A 17536-nucleotide genomic window follows, 5' to 3' on the forward strand; every position below is an offset into this window, starting at 1 on the left:
CATTTACATGTTGCTAATTGGAGTAGTGTTGATAGAATGTGGATCAAGGAGAAACCTGTTGCTACAAGCTGCAATAGTGATGACTAATAAAAAGCTAATAATCCAAGAGATGAGATGTAGACAACTTAACTAGGAGGTCCTCATGTTAGGCATGGTTGAAGGCTTATGCCACAATTCTTACTGGTGAGTGACATAGAACAGGTTTCCAGTAATTCTAAGCCACACTGGTTGCCACTAATTAGAGAGACTCAACATGATGAAAAAGTTTGTTTACAACTGTTTCTATCACTTTTGAAACGTTGAAATTGAATGCAATAGGTTGATAATCAGCAGTGCTCTAGCATCTTAATTTCTGTTACATGAAATCAACATGCATTGTGAACTAGCAGAAGTACCCGGCGTTGCTCAGAGCTTAATTGCTTTAAAGTACCCTTAATGATTCTACTCAATTATGATTATTGAGGCAAAGATTGATATAAGTTTACGCCCAACCAATTGATTTGCAACTGGATAGAAAGCCCTGCAAAGAGCATTGCAACACTCTCAGAAGTGGGTAACAATAAAATGTAAGGTGGCCCTGAAAAGGCTGTGTTATTGTTCTCACAATTGTAACAATTTGGTAGGTAGTCCTGGAAGGGTGTGTAAAACACTCGCAGGTAAAAATGGCGTCTTCCTTTTCCACCAATGGCAGCGGATGTGCTGTTACAAAACTTCATGCTCTGTGAAAACAGAATAGATGCCCTATGGAGGAAAGAGGGGGATTAATCATGGGTACCCAGCCCACTTTTTAGCATTGCAGAATTGTCAATTGAAGCACATTTCCCCTATATTTATGTCAGCAAGGATGGAGTAATTAAAGTTGGGCTCATACTTGAAAGCCCGTAGGTGCCAGTAAGGGCTGTTGGGACTCATCACACCACATGTGGCTTCTTGCCATCGACTGTTCCACTGCAATGTAGAACATTGCCCGTGTTGGTCTTGGGAAGGTCTCGCAGCAGTAGCAGAAGCCACATTTTCAATGGTAATGGATCGCCCATCTGCATCTTCAGAAGCCATGGAAGCAGTCATAGCGGCAGCGTTCCTAGCAAGGCAAGTCGTCCATTATTCCAAACGTTCGGAAGACCTGGAAGCAGCAGTAGCCGCAGCGTTTGTAGCCAGTCGAGTGGCCCTTTAATGTTCCTGGCCTTCTGAAGCCTTGGAAGCAGCATTAGCAGCAGTGTTTCTAGCCAAGCGAGTCACCCTTTGTTCTGGGCCCTCTGTAGCCCTTGAAGCAGCGTCATATGAAGCCATTTTGGCTAGGCGTACGGTGCGCTTTTGGAAACTTTCAGCAGCTTGGCATTCCACTGAACGTAAGACGCTTTGTGAAAGTCTAAAAGGAGTTTGGTCAGAGGACTTGTTTGCTCCAATCGCCTTTAGTGCCACTGCTGATGCGGTATGGCAACTGAGCCGATTTCTCTTTTTTGGTGGCATTTCATGTCCCAAAGAAAGGGTGAAAGTTACTTGTACAGTGAAATTGTCTTGGAAAGTATGCGTAAAATTGAAGGCGGAAAGGGTGATAAGAAAAAGCAAATAAATAAATAAACTGACAGGTATTTGTATGTATGTGTGTATTTGTATGTATGTATGAGTGTGTACTCTTTCTCTCTCTCTCTCTCTCTATATATATATATATATATATATGGTAGTAAGTAAATGTGTTTTAAAAAAGATTTTCAAAGAACTCAGTTTGTTTGACTGTCGATCATATTTGAAAAAGACTGACAGGTATTTGTATGTATGTGTTTATTTGTATGTATTTGTGTATTTGTACGTATGTATGTATGAGTGTGTATTGTCTCTCTCTATATATATATGGTAGTAAGTAAATGTGTTTTAAAAAAGATTTTCAAAAAAACTCACAGTTTGTAGGGAATGAATGTTTGTCAATCGTATTTGTCGCTATTTTTTTTTGTTATCTTGGTGAAGGACGGTGTTAGAAATGGAAAGTGAACTTACAATTCCCGCCAATTAGAATGAGGTCATCAGTAACCATAGGTACATATATATGTGTGTATTTACGTATGATTGGTAGTGTGTCTGTTTATTTGACTCTCACTCTTTTTTCTTTGTTTCTTTGTCTTTTTTCTTGGATCATTCGTAAACGTTCATAAGAGAAAGTAGCAGTTGAAACGATTTGTAATAGTAGTAGAAAGAGTAAATTAGATTGTATTAGAGGGGAAAATGGTTATGTATGTAGTTTTATCGATTTTTTTCGTAATTAGGAGTTATTTTGACTGAAAAAATGACCCTATGACCTAAGTTATGGTATTTAGAATATTAATTCCAATTTTTCCATCCACTAAATTTGGAATTGTGTAAATGTATATATTTTAAACATGCATACACACAGAGAAAATCTGCCTTTTATAGATAAGATTAGGTATGATGGTGTATAGACATGGCACACAGTCAACCTTTGTTGAAATATCTGGAATGCAGTGATAGTTCATTTAACCTTACTGATAACACCTTTAGTCCTAGGACACAAAACTCCTTGCTTTAAAGAATTCATATTTCAAAAGGAACAAACAGTAAAAGTGACTTTTTCTTACAGGTTCTGCTTTATTGATTGTTTGTTGATCAAGAACTGCTGCTGCTTTATCCTCTGACTTGGAAGTACTTGAGCTTTTCGATACCAAAGTCTTATAATACTTGGAAACAAGAAAACTGTGTACAGCTGGTCTTACAGAACTACTGAAAGTAGCCAGCTGGGACAAAGCAGTTGTCACCTGAAATAAAAAAACAAAACACAAAATAGTAAAATATATGAGAGCATTTGTAAAACATCAATTTTGAAAATTTTGCTGTTATCTGTGTTAACATTTAAATAAATTTCCTTTCATATCAAACTATATTCTCACAATGCCACCATGTTCATAGGGACTACAAGTGCTTTGTTTCATTTGTAGACAGGACATCTATTACATGTATTAATTCACCAAGGTGTGTGGAGTAAATATCACATCTTTTGACAAACGTTTGTTCAATATGATACCAAACTAAAGGAAGATTCTTAATTACTTTAACCCTTTAGCATTCAGATTACTCTGTCAAATGTAATACTTATTTATTCACATTGTTTTGAATTAGTTATGCATTATCTTGTAGCTTCAAGATAATGACATTGTAAGGTAGGTTGTAAGAGCCTAGATCTGGCCAGTTTAAACATAAAATAGGTAGAATATTTGAGCTGGATATGGCTGCTTTAAATGCTAAAGGGTTAATAATGCTTCAGAAACCAGAGCTCAGCACTAATTATGTTAATGACTTTATAGTTTGTAAAAGTACCAAGAGAATTCAGCCTTAGTTTATTGTAAATAGGTTTGCAATTAATGGGGGGGGGGGGAATTGTGGAAGAAACAGGTTTCTGTAACAATTTAAAACCTTAAGTAAATGAAATAGTGTACTCAATTTGACATTTTTGTAATAAACATTCATAAGAGAAAAAGTGTTAAAAAATTTTGCTATGAAGGTCAGAAGGATAATAACTATCCAAAATGCAGACATAGAATGTCTGGTAGTCTAAAGTGGCTCAGAATAAGTATAATGTAGATTAATTATAGTACAGTGAAAAATATGAACTTGTCAAGGTAATTTTAGAGGTCTACAAAAAAAAAAAAAGGAATAGTATAAAATTAGAAAAGTATTTTAACTATGACACACACACACACACACACATACACTTTGACCATAATTGCTTTATTTATACTTTTCATTCCTATATTAACTTTTCTTATGAGAAGAAAGTTGGATAAGCCTGGCATTTACATGTGAAAAATTGAGAAATATTTTAGGTCAATGACAGAATCAATTATTAAATATTCCTTTGATTTCAAATTGTTCTGATTTATGTACATAGTTGCAGATAATCAACAGAATAATGCAAAATAAATTCATACAAGCTTCACAACACTGGAAAACAACCCAGTCTTGAAATTTAGCAGTCAGGAATGAACCTGATTTGTAGAATGCTAGCACTTCAATCAAAATATGCTGAACAAATATGAAATTCATAGAAAAAAAATTAACTTTTAGTGTGGGTAAATCAATTATCTTGGCCTAGTGTACAACTGGTATATATTTTAATGACATTGAATGGATGAAAGGCAAAGTCAACCCTGGCAGAATTTGAATTCAGAATGTACAATTAGAAGAAATGCTTATTTCTTTATTGCCCACAAGAGGCTAAACATAGAGGGGACAAACAAGGACAGACAAAGGGATTAAGTTGATTACATCAATCCCAGTGCGTAACTGGTACTTAGTTTATCGACCTCAAAAGGATGAAAGGCAAAGTTGACCTCGGCGGAATTTGAACTCAGAATTTAACAGCAGATGAAATACCACTAAGCATTTCGCCCGGCATGCTAATATTTCTGCCAGCTCGCCGCCTTAGAAATGCCATTAAGCATTTTGCCTTAAAATGCATAGATACTGAATAATTTCAAACTTAATACATTAATGCTGATAGTCCATCTAGACAATATAATTCAGAATCAAAAACTCAACTGCAAAGATGTTTCAGTTGACTTTTGAATGATCTCTCTTATAACCTTTGGCCATCTCAATGATGTAGTTTACAACCTTAGTTCGTCTCAATGAACAATCTTAAACACTTATGTCACCACTTTGCCTGCCAAACGCATTTTGCATCATATTTTCTTTTGTATCTTTGTGACAAAGTATGTTTTAAACAAATTTTTTAAAACCATATATATGCTCTAGTTCACTAGATAAATTACCACATTGATTTATAGCATGGCTATCACTGCTGACTCCTGTAGTGCAGAATGAATATTATACTCATTCTGCAATGCATAGAGTCACTGGTGACAGCATGCTAAAAAGTGTTAAAATGTTTATTTTACCTCCATTTATAGATATTTTCATTTATTTATGATTTTTTAAAAATGTGTTGTATTTCAGCCTATGTTATACAAGCTTTAGTGATTTCTTTTTTCACAAAAGTTGTTTTATGAAAAGCAACACTCCAATGAAAGAGATGAGAGTAACTTGCACTCTTCTGATATTTTGATGATTTCAATGTCTCTGCAATTGAAAACAATCCCAGAAATACAAAGAAACATGTATTCTGCACATTTCCTAAAATTCAAACACTGTAGTTTCAGTCATATACACACATACATATATATATACGATAGGCTTCTTTCAGTTTCCGTCTACGAAATCCACTCACAAGGCTTTGGTCGGCCCGAGGCTAAAGTAGAAGACACTTGCCTAAGGTGTCACGCAGTGGAACTAAACCCGGAACCATGTGGTTCGTAAGCAAGCGACTTACCACACAGCCACTCCTACGCCTGTTAAGAAATTTTAAATGCCGACATCTACAAGACTCAATGTTAAACTATTCCTCATCCATGGGGGGGGGGGGGGATGATATATAGGTGCAGACATAGCTACAGGGTGAAGAAGCTTGCTTTGAAAGCAGTTGAATTCAGGTTCAGTTCCATTGTGCAACACCTTGGTCAAGTGTCTATTATAGCTCCAGGCCAAAGAATACTTTGTGAGTAAACTTAGTAGATGGAAACAGTGTGGAAGCCTGTTGCATTTGTATGTGTGTCTTTGTGTTTACCCCCTGCCACAACCCATAACTTAGCAGTTCAGCAAAAAGACTGATAGCATAAATACTAGATTTGCAAAAATATATGTAGTGGGGTCGATTTGTTTGACTAAACTCTAAGGCAGTGCCCCAGTATCATGGCAGTCCAATGACTGAAACAAGTACAAGATAAATAGTAAGAAGAAAAGTTTAAAATGAAAAATGGAAAGGCTGAGAAACATAAGTACTGAAAGTAGGTGAATGGATGGTGATGGGGAATGAGTTGACTAAGAGACATCATATTAGTGACAACACACTGACATTTATCAACACTACTACTGTTAACAAAAGAATTTGTCAACACCAGAAAAGATGATACACTAAACTTAAGGTGACTAAAACTCATATACTGAACAGGAACAAAGAAGAATTATTTCAAGACAAAACTAAGGCAGATATTACAGTTTGCTACCTTCTCATCACTTGTCAGCAGAGAACAAGCTAAATGACAATAATGAAAATATATCAAGTATGAATAGGATTCTATTCTCAGCTATAGCTGAAATGACAGAATAAAAGGCAAAGATTGATAAAATAAAGTACCAGTTAAAAACTGGGTCAATATAACGGACCAAATCTCACCCTTCAAAACTGCTGGCCTTGTACCTAAAATAGAACTGGTTTATATAACTGACCAAACTCCACCTCTGAAAACTTGAAACAATGAGTTATAATTTTAAATAAATTAATAGTAAATATATGAAGAACTATGTTTCATGTTATATTTTTATTTGCAGTGTTATCAATTTCTATTTCTTTAATTACAGTTTTGGTGATGCAAACAAGAATAACAGAACTCAAAACAGGAATATATATTTATCTTTTATTAATTACTATTTAGTAGAAGCAACAGAGTGACTCAAAGGACGAAAGTTTTGTGCGTTAGCATAGCACTTATTTCTTTAATTAGGTTTTCTATTTTTACTTGGTCATACAACCTGAGTATTCTCAATATCTTTACCAAGAGTTTAACTTTAGCATGCATTGCACTAATGAATCTTCTATGTAATGTTTCCTACCCAATCAATTATTGCATATAGGCTTTGACTGGACATGTTTGTTATATATCAATTCAAATCTAAGGAATATGAACAGTAATGACAAGTTGTTAATACTAAATATAAATTAAGGTAAAAGAAAATCATTTGCTATGGTACTCAGGTAAAATGACTGTAATCAAATAGAACTGTAAAGGCTGGAAGAGAGAAAAAAAGAAACTAAGTGATTTAAAAAAGTCACCACAAATGTAACTTCTCAACAATTAAAATCCTTTAAGCTCTGGTCACAAGATATCGCTTGACAACTAAAAGTACGAAATAAGTTTTGTGGTTTAAAAGCTTAGTAATTATTTACGTTGTTAATTGCAAGTGCTCTTAAAAGTACAGTAATGTTGACTGAGTCAAAATTTGTATAAGAATTAACCCTTTTATTTAATAATGCACTACTTGTGGTAATAAAGTATATAAAATATCAATGAAGTATATAAAACTATACAAATAATAAAGAAGTATATAAAGCTATACAAAATAATAATGAAGTCTATAAAACTATTCTCCTTCCCACTGGTTCCAGACTACCCAACCATATTTCACTCTCTTGTCCTCCCACCTTCCAGAAACTGTAACATCTTTATTAGTGCTGTTTGCCTATCTTCCCTTCTGCATCCCTCTGTCTTCCCAAGCTCATAGCTCTTGTGTCATCCACTCTTCAGCCCTACCTATTTTAGAGCAGTCTGCCTCTCCAACCTTCATTCACCTTTCCATACAATCTTGCAAACCATTCACTCACCCACTTCTACACAGCCTGTGTCTTGTGGGGCCACTTGGACACATTATCAACAGCACATTCTCTCCCCATCCTCTTCTACAAGATATGAGTAGCCATACTGATGCCTCTGCATAAACTTGCTCTGCCCCCTCCGTCCTGTGAACTGCATGGCAACCTCAATAATGCAGGTGGCATGAAAAAAAAGCACCCAGTCCACACACTGTAAAGTGGTTTGCATTAAGAGGGGCATCCAGCTGTAAAAACCATACCAAAGAAAACAATGGAGCTCAATGCAATCTTTAAGACACATTGGATTCCAATGATGATGATAGTTGAAGTGTATAAAATTCTACAAAATTTACTTAATATATATAATTTAAAATTATATTTCCCTATTTGAGATCCCAACTTAGTTTTAAAGTGTAATGAAAGAAAAATTTGGCAAACAATAATAGTTATTTGTGCATCCAGCAATAGAAATCATGCCAAAACAGCCAAAGGAGCCTGGTGGTAAAACCATCCAACCCATGCCAGCATGGAAAACGGACATATGATGATGATGATGGAGGATTGATTCAGTCACATGAAAATCCCCCACCATAAATGCAGGTGACCCTGTGTGAAAAATAATATTATTATTATTATTTTTACATTTACATTTTAATATAATAGTTTCTGTTCAAGCCAAGCTCTGTCAGAAAGTGTAATGATGGTCACTTCTGATAGGACTCTATAAAGGAGGTGCCTGAGGGCTCTACCTCCCAGGAATAGCAGGCAGGGAAGATGGGTGGAGTTACTGTTTGAGTAATTGTTTTTCCTACTGGCTGCTCATCCTGCAATTAACCACACACTCATGAAATAAATGAGGAACCTGATTTAGTCAGGGACCTTCACGGTTAGCTTTCTGAATAGCAACTACACATTTGTAAAACTTGAAGTCTTTATGAATGACCAAGATCAGGCTTAACATGATTTGCATTGAACAAAACACTAACTACCAATTCAAATCTTTTGCTACTTCTAATAAGGTTGTAATTGATCCACTTATGAATATATCTTTTTGCTTTAAGGCCCAAAACTTTGATAATAGTCTCTGCTTTGGAATTTAGTCAACTGTATATGTTTGAAGAATATCAATTCAGAGGTCTCTAGAAGATTTGTTTACTAATAAGAATAACAATAGAAACAAAAATGTTAATAATATGGGTTACTGGTAGCAGCAAATATAAGAACTGTCCTGTAGCAATAGTTCAAACAGACAGAAAGGAAGTAGTAATTATTGCTAGGACCTAATCAGGAATGGAGGTGGGTGCTCTGAAAGCAGAGTAAGAATTGGAAAAAGTTCAAGGAGCTAAAACTCTGATGGTAAGAGATTTTCTCTTCAAGTGAAAGAAAGACAACATACACTAGTGTGTTGCTTGTGTATTAACTGTGATATTGCATGGTAGTGAAACATGGGCACATTGAAATGAAGAGGATGTGTAAAAGCTGGAAAGAAATGGTTGAACAGACTCTTTTGGATGTATTATGTCAGCATGCATGAATACCAAAGCACAAATAAGCTGAGAAAAACACTGGATTGAAGATATATCAGCTATAATGTGCAAGACAGGAACATGTGCTGGTATTGATATGTAATGCATATGAAGGCTGCCAGCTAGGAAAGTGATTCAAGTGGAAGGAACCTGTGAAAGAAAAAGACATGAATACTGAACCTCATGAAAGAGATGACAAGATACCACCCTGAGTGGTGAGATATTGAAGATGAGGCATTAAACATATGCAAGTATAGAAAAACAAAAGTAAAATGATGATGATAAACTGAAGAAAATAACAAGAAAATCTTAGCTGTTCACTGAAATACCAGAAGTATTTTGGAAATCATATTTTGAAAAAAAAAAAAGATGTCAATATACCAAAATAATATGAAATAAATAATTTGTTCTAGTAATTCTGGAATTAACACATTGAGAGAACCTCTAAGTAGAAACTTGACCGATGTAAGGGAGATACTGCTGCTAGAAATAGCAATTTAACCTTGCTCAAATTGTACCCTACCATCTTAACAACAAGAAGGACACTGCATAATTCAGTCTTGGTTTACAAAAAGATGGGTTGGTTACAATTAGAACATATTTACAAGTCTGCTCAATCAAAGATAACCTAGTGCTAAGCAACAGCTCTCGAATTAACAACATCATCATCATTGTTTAACGTATGTTTTCTATGCTGGCATGGGTTGGATGATTTGACTGGGGACTGGCAAGCCAGGAGGCCGCTCCAATCTGATCTGGTAATGTATCTACAGCTGGATGCCCTTCCTAACACCAAACACTCCGAGAGTGTAGTGGGTGCTTTTTACTTGCCACTGGCATGGGGAGCTAGCCAGGCAGCTCTGGCAGCGACCCACACATGAATGGTGCTTATTGCATACCACCAGTACTGGTATCAGCCACGACTACAATTTCTATTTGTTTGTGGTTTGATTTGATTTTGATTTACTTGACTCAATAGATCTCCTCAAGCACGGCATGTTGCCTGACAATTCAAAGGTACTTTTTAAATGGGCTGGTTATGCAACACTGGTGTAGGCTATGGCTGTGATCTCACTTTCCTTGCCAGGTCTTCTCAATCACAGCATATCTCCAGAGGTCTCGGTCTTTCATCATTGCCTCTGTGAGGCCCAACATTCGAAGGTCATGCTTCACCACTTCATCCCATGTCTTCCTGGGTCTCCCTCTTCCACTGTTAGGGAGTGACACTTCTTCACACAGCTCTCCTCATCCATATGTAGCAATATCTAATATAATTAGTAGTTCTTACATATGCTCTGCAAACAGGTAATAGAAGCTTCTCTACAATAGACCAATACAGAATAAGTAACTAAAATTTCTTATTCAGGAAAACAATTACTTTCTTTTTACCTACAGATTTCACCAGAAATTGTTACAGCTTATCCCAGTTTTCACAACATTTAGCAACAGAAAGATATTTCTTCTAAAAAGGATGTCAGTTTTACAAAGATCTTGTATCCAATGATGGATAAAAATAAACATAAGTTTTCTAAAATTTGTAGCCTTGTGTCAATGTCAGAAATCAATGTAATTCTCATTGACAGCTCCATACAAATACAAAACTTTCAAAGATTTGCTAAAATCAACCAACTTCTTTTTTAACCATACTAAATGGAAGAAACAAAACACAGTCACACACAAGATTCTCATTTATTGTAGATGAACTGTGAAAAAGGCCTGTGAAATGCAACACTGATTAAAGTGAATTCATCTTTGCTGTTGTACGAAGATAAATATCTGCATTGTCTCCTGATATGTAATCTTTCCTCGATGACAAGTCTGGGTTTTGAAAGTGTCATGTGGCTTGTGTAGATGGGATTATCTCTGGACCTTCTATCATGCAAAACTTCAATGCCTTGCAGTTTGTGGGCGTTATGCTTCATAATTTGACGTGCAACTTGAATTTTCTTAGACAGCAGGCTTATTATTCCTTGTTAGAGACTACCATTTGCTTCTGTTCAGTACAAAATGTTACCAATAAACAGTGCTGTCATTTTTATACTACAGTAGATGTTCTCATCTACTGTAGAGGGGTTACAAAAAGAGCTGATTAAAGCACATCCATCTTTAGAATGGAGGAGATGAATTGACTGATAAGGATCAAATGTTTCAACAAGCTAAACAGTGTTTTGGAGTCCTTTTTGCTTAAGACCAGTTGAATATCTATGAATATGCACAACCACCATGTGTTCTAGGACATGCATCAGAGCAGGTCCACACACCAGTGGGCCTGTGACACATCTTCAAGAGCCAGCCCACCTAGGATCCTTATATGCCAGAGCTACAAGATCATCTTCTGTTATATGTATCCCACTGGACCTGGGAATAGTGGTGACTAAGTGATAACTCCATACTCCCCAAACAACCTAACCCCCAAGCTGGAGCTTCAACATCAGATGCTGCTTATTGTTTTGCCTCTGTGTGTGCATGTGCATATACATGCATATATATGTATATACATATGAACATGCACATACAAATATAAACACAGAGACATACATATATAATCACACACACACACACACACACACAGAGTGTGGTGAATATATTGTTGTCTAAATTACTCAAAAATGAAAATAACACTGACATCTCATTCCAACAAACATATTTACCAAAATTACATAAAAATATCTTGAAATACTAAAGAGTAAATTTATTCAATAGAATCGCCATTGGCTTCAACGACTTTGGAATCTCTTGTAACTCTTCTGGACAGGTTCCTTGTTTAAGTTGTGAATGCTACCACAACCCTTGCCTTCAGTTCATCTTTGGTGTTACAAGGAGTTGTGTTGGTCTCTCGCTCAACTGTGCCACACACATAATAATTAATGGGGTTGCAGTCTGAGGAGTTATGTGGCCAGATGTTAGGGGTGATGTGGTCGCAGAAATTGTCTGACAGCCATAACTGGGTCCTTCTGCTTGTGTGACATAGTGCAGAGTCCTGTTGCCAGACATAGGGTCTTCCAGCAGCCACCCTCTTGACCCAGGGCAGCACTACCTCCTCCAGGCACTTGATGTAGGCCTCCATGTTGAGTCTGAGGCCATGCGGGAAGATGAATGGAGGCATAACATTGCTATCACTAGTGATCACTCCAAACACTATCATGTTGACTGGATGTTTGATTTTTATCACTTTTGGTAATGTATTGTCCTCAGACTGACACCCAAACACTTTGAAATATTTGTACTGAAGCTTCCGGTGCAAATGCCAAGCAGTACAGTATGTTGTTTCCAAATTTCTGGCAGAGTGAATTGTGTCATGGTGCTGTTTTTCTCACAGATGGTGCCCAACTGACCCTACTAAATGGTGTAGTTGACAAAATCATAAACAATGTGCATGTGTGAAATTAAAAATATAAAATAGTGACAATTTACGCATCACACTGTGTGTGTGTGTGTGTGTGTATATATATATATATATATATATATATATATATATATATATATATACATATATATACACATACATACATATATATTGCCCTGTGGTTTAGAAGTTTACTTCTCAACTATATGGTTTTGAGTTCAGTCCCACTGCATGGCATTTTGGGCAAGTGTCTTCTACTATAATCCCAGGCCAACCAATGTACTGCAAGTAGATTTGGTAGATAGAAACTGAAAGAAGCCTGTTACATATATATAGATGTAAATGTGGGTACATGTGTTTGTGTGCGTCACCGACTTCCTATCTTGATATCATGACAGTTGTAAAATAAGCAAGTGGCGTTTCCAGTCTTCTGTGAAAACATGTTTGGCCATAGGGTTGTATTATATTGCTTGGAAATAGGTAAGTGTTGGCGACAGGAAGGGCATCTACCCAAAGAAAATCTGTATCAACAAGTTCAGTCCAACCCATGCAAGCAGGGACTAGTGGACATTAAAACAATGATGACATACATGCATATATAATTAGACACACACACACACACACATATATATATATGTAGCTCAAAAGAACAAACAGAAAATAAATTGCTGATATTTCAGACACTTCATTACATGCTTTTAAATAAACTATAATCAGTAATTAAGTTTATTGATCACGCTTTCAGATGACATACTGAAATTGGTAAATTGTAATGCATTTACTGTATCAATAACTATATTTATATATACATCATCATCATCATCATTTAACATCCATTTTCCATGCCAGCATGGTTTCTATGGCCAGACGCCCTTCCTAACGCCAACCGCTTTACAGAATGTACTGGGTGCTTTTATGCAGTACCAGCACAGGTGCGTTTTACATGATACCAGCACTTATGAACCCACATAGTGAGGAATGCTCAGCTGGAGAAGGATGCAAGAACAAGCCTGTATGCAAGGACAACCATGCTTTTACTTAGCTTGACGTGTCTTTTCAGGCACAGCAAACCACCAGGAGTCTTGGTTCTCTATCATCCCCTGTGAGTCCCAACATCTGTGTATGAGTATGTGTAACGGCCCTCAACGTTTGTTTTCCTCTGTCTTGGTTTCTGTTTGCCACTTTGGAATCCTCTGCATAGCAGGCTTCACTTAATTTGCTTTGCGGGAAGAGCTATTCTAAGAGCGCGTTCTGCCTCATCTTCGAAAAGCTTAGTTTAGAATAGAGGCAGCTGATGAAGGAAAAGTTCCATATGTGGCTTGTCTGTTTTCCTATGTGTTCATTCTGCTGTCTGAAAAAAAAGTTTGTTTTTTGTGCTTTGTTTATGTTCCTGTTCCTTTTTTGTCCACGGTTTTTGACATCCTGTATCTGAATATGCATCTATATATACATGCAGATGTAGGTATGTACATATATGTGTGTATATATGCATATGCTCACATATCATTTGTATTATTATATATATATATATATATATATATATATATATATATATCAGATCACTCATGATAACACGTAATCCAGTGTAATCTGTGGTGAAGAGGGTTGCTGAAAGATCTGTAGGACAACTGACCTGCCAAGAGGACAGAAGAACCAAGTAAAGAGTCAATAGTGATCTAGCAATGGTGTAAAGGAATATATAAATATTTATGGTGTCCTGTTATACCACTGGGAGTAATGGGTAGAATTGAGTACTTTACCCATGATAGTTATATAATCTTTGATCTACACTTGTTTGTAATACCCAATGATCATAACATATGATTTAGGTTTGGTGAATCTTGCACAATGCCAAGTATGTTATTGTGATGTTGTGCAAGCCATATATTCATTTTATTTAGAATATCTTGGATCATATCCATGCAGAAGTGCACTTAATTATGTTGAACTATTTTAAAACAACCTGATAACACTTGGGCCAAGTAGACATCCTCACTTTGCCCTTCATTAACAATAGTCATATACATTAGTCTCACTTGGCTTGCCGGGTTTTCTCACACACAGCATATTTCCAAAGGTCACGGTCACAAGTTATTGCCTTGGTGAGGCCTAATGTTCAAAGGTCATGCTTCACCACCTCATCCCAGGTCTTCCTAGGCCTGCCTCTTCCACGGGTTCCCTCAACCACTAGGGTGTGGCACTTTTTCACGCAGCTATCCTCATCCATTCTTGCTACATGTCCATACCAGCACAATCGTCTCTCTTGCACACCACAACTGATGCTTCTTATATTCAGCTTTTCTCTCAAGATACTTACACTCTGTCGGGTATGCACACTGACATTGCTCATCCATCAGAGCATACTGGCTTTATTCCTTGCGAGCTTACGCATGTCCTCAGCAGTCACGGCCCATGTTTCACTGCCATGTAGCATGGCTGTTCGTACACATGCGTCATACAGTGTGCCTTTTACTCTGAGTGAGAGGCCCTTTGTCGCCAGCAGAGGTAAGAGCTTTCTGAACTTTTCCCAGGCTATTCTTAGTCTAGCGGCTACACTTTCAGCGCACCCACTCCCACAACTAACTTGGTCACCCAGATAGCGGAAGCTATCAACTACGTCTAGTTTTTCTCCCTGGAATGAGACAGAAGTTGTTTTCTGCATATTTACAGTGATTATTGCACCTGAACATCTGCCACATACAAAAACTAACTTACTAGTTAACCTGCCTTTGATATTGCTGCACCTCTTATGTGTCCATAGCTTGCACTGGGTACATCTTATAGAGTTTCTACCTACACCTTTTCTACAGATCGAGCAGGGCCATCTACCTGAAGAGGTTTATGTTTTTTCTATCTTCCTACTTATTAGGACTTTGGTTTTAGTTAGGTTGACTCTAAGGCGCTTCGATTCTAGTCCCTGCTTCCACACCTGAAACTTCTCTAGTTCTGATAGTGACTCAGCAATTAGCACAAGGTCATCAGCATAGAGGAGCTCCCAGGGGCATCCTGTCTTGAATTCCTCTGTTATTGCCTGGAGGACTATGATAAATAGGAAGGGGCTGAGGACAGAACTTTGGTCGACCCTTACCTCTACCTGGAATTCATCACTGTACTTATTGCCAACCCTCACTTTACTGACAATATCTCTGTACATGGCTCGCACAACTCTCATTAACCATTCTTCTATCCTGAGTTTCCTCATTGACCACCAGATAAGGGATCGGGGGACACTGTCAAAGGCTTTCTCCATGTCAACAAAAGCCAGGTACAGAGGTTTATCTTTGGCTAGGTATTTCTCCTGCAGCTGTCTTACCAGAAATATAGCATCAGTGGTGCTTTTCCCTGGCATGAACTCAAACTGCATCTCATCTAAACTGACTTGCTCCCTAATTAGTTGGGCTATGACCCTCTCCATGACTTTCATTACCTGATCTAACAGCTTGATACCTCTGTAATTATTTGTATCTAAAGCATCACCTTTACCTTTGTAGCAGTTGACTATGGTGCTGCTTCACCAGTCATTGGGTATGACTCCTTCGTGTATTAACTGGTTAGCAATACGGGTGACTTGGCTATAGCCGACACTGCCAGATATTTTGAGCATCCCTGCAGTGATTCCTGATGGGCCGGGGGCTTTCCCTGTCTTCATACTCTTAATTGCTTTATCTACCATGGTACAGTCAACTTGGATAGCTGGTCCCTTTGTTGGGTCGACATTCGACAGACTCTCTTTCTCCCATTCATTCTCTTTATTGAGCAATCTTTCATAGTGGCGTCTCCAAACCTCTTTCTTTGCAGCCTCGTTTAGTGCAAGCGAACACATTTCTCTCCTAAGACATCACGATTCACTCTCACACACTGTCTTGCAACACAAAATACTTCAAGTCTTTGGTCCTCACGGCGCAGAACATTGGCAAATTTTTTACATACATATATAATATATATATTTATTCATTTATTTATGCATTTCAGCCAAGTGGCTGCGGTCATGTTGGAGCACCACCATGACTTTCTGTCTTTATGCTGTGCTCTCTTCACGTTCCTTGCATGGCTCTTCTCCTCCACCTGATATAGTCCAATCAAGAGTTTTGATGGCACATCTCATGTATAAGAGAATTTGACATCGCTGCCCTCAACTGTGTCTCATTTCGAGCCATTGGTTCGTCTGGTATCGTGGAGAGAAAAGTGTCGAGTTTCGTTTTGAAGACCTCTATCTCCATGTCTTGCAGGTCTCTCAATTGTTTTGGCAGGGCATTAAAGAGCTGAGGTCCTCTGAAACCGAGGCTGTTGCAGTACCTTGTTCTTATGTGAGATGCAGTGGATGGTACCCTTGGTACCATGCAGTGGCGACCTGTGTGGGCATTCGTGTAGTACTTGATGCCAAAGTTTGGTACCAGTCCTTCCAGTATTTTCCATATGTAAATTATTACATATCTCTCCTGCCTGCGCTCCAGGGAGTAGAGACCTAGTGCCTTCAGTCGCTCCCTGTAGTTCATCTGCTGGACTGTGGCGATCTTTTTTGTATGGTGACGCTGAATTGCCTCAAGTTCTGCTGTCTGCTTGACACTGTGTGGTGACTACAACTGAGAGCAATAGTCTAGGCAGCTCAAAACAAATGTCTTCCATAGAGTCAATGACTTTTTGATCCCTTGTTCGGAATGTTCTCAGTATCCACCCTGCCATTTGTTTGCACTTTGCTGTCAACTTGACAATGTGCATGTGAAATGATGCATCACTACACATGCTGATGCCTAGGTCTCTCACTGTTTGTGGTTCTGGGATTGCAGTACCTCCAGGTCCTGTGTATGCCAGTTGGGGGGCACTTGTGGCCTTGTAGCGCAGTACTTGAAATTTTTTAGCATTGAACTGCATATTAATTTGCTCTACCCACTCATATATTGCATTTAGGTCATTCTGCAGGCTTATGATATCATCAGGATTCTTTATTGCCTGAGATAGTTTTGTGTCATCAGCATAGCTAGTGACAGTGGCTGTCCGAGTGACCGTGGGCATGTCCAGAAGGGCTACTATGAACAGTAGTGGCCCCAGGACAGTTCCTTGTGGAACATCGCTCAATATTTGCATTTCCCTAGATAATTCTCCATTTGCTGCAACTGTCTGACTTCTACCATTCAGGAAGTCATGCAGCCACTCTCCTAATTTACCAGCTATGCCAAGGTTTTGCAGCTTGTGACATATGCCATGATCAACTTTGTCAAAAGATTTTGC

At 37.8% G+C, this 17536-nt stretch overlaps 1 protein-coding gene across 4 annotated transcripts in view; it reads right to left on the reverse strand.

The window, feature by feature from the left end:
• LOC106881149 (ATP-dependent zinc metalloprotease YME1L) overlaps positions 1–17536 on the reverse strand; it is a 58810-nt gene that overhangs the window by 36333 nt on the left and 4941 nt on the right. For all 4 annotated transcript variants that reach the window (XM_089350612.1, XM_014931434.3, XM_014931433.3 and 1 more), the window contains exon 2: positions 2592–2768. In XM_089350612.1, the coding sequence (XP_089206738.1) occupies positions 2592–2768 (177 nt within the window). The remainder of the gene's footprint in view (positions 1–2591; positions 2769–17536) is intronic.

Source organism: Octopus bimaculoides, chromosome 4 (assembly GCF_046866305.1).
Source record: "Octopus bimaculoides isolate indiv1 chromosome 4, ASM4686630v1, whole genome shotgun sequence".
NCBI lineage: Eukaryota > Metazoa > Mollusca > Cephalopoda > Octopoda > Octopodidae > Octopus > Octopus bimaculoides.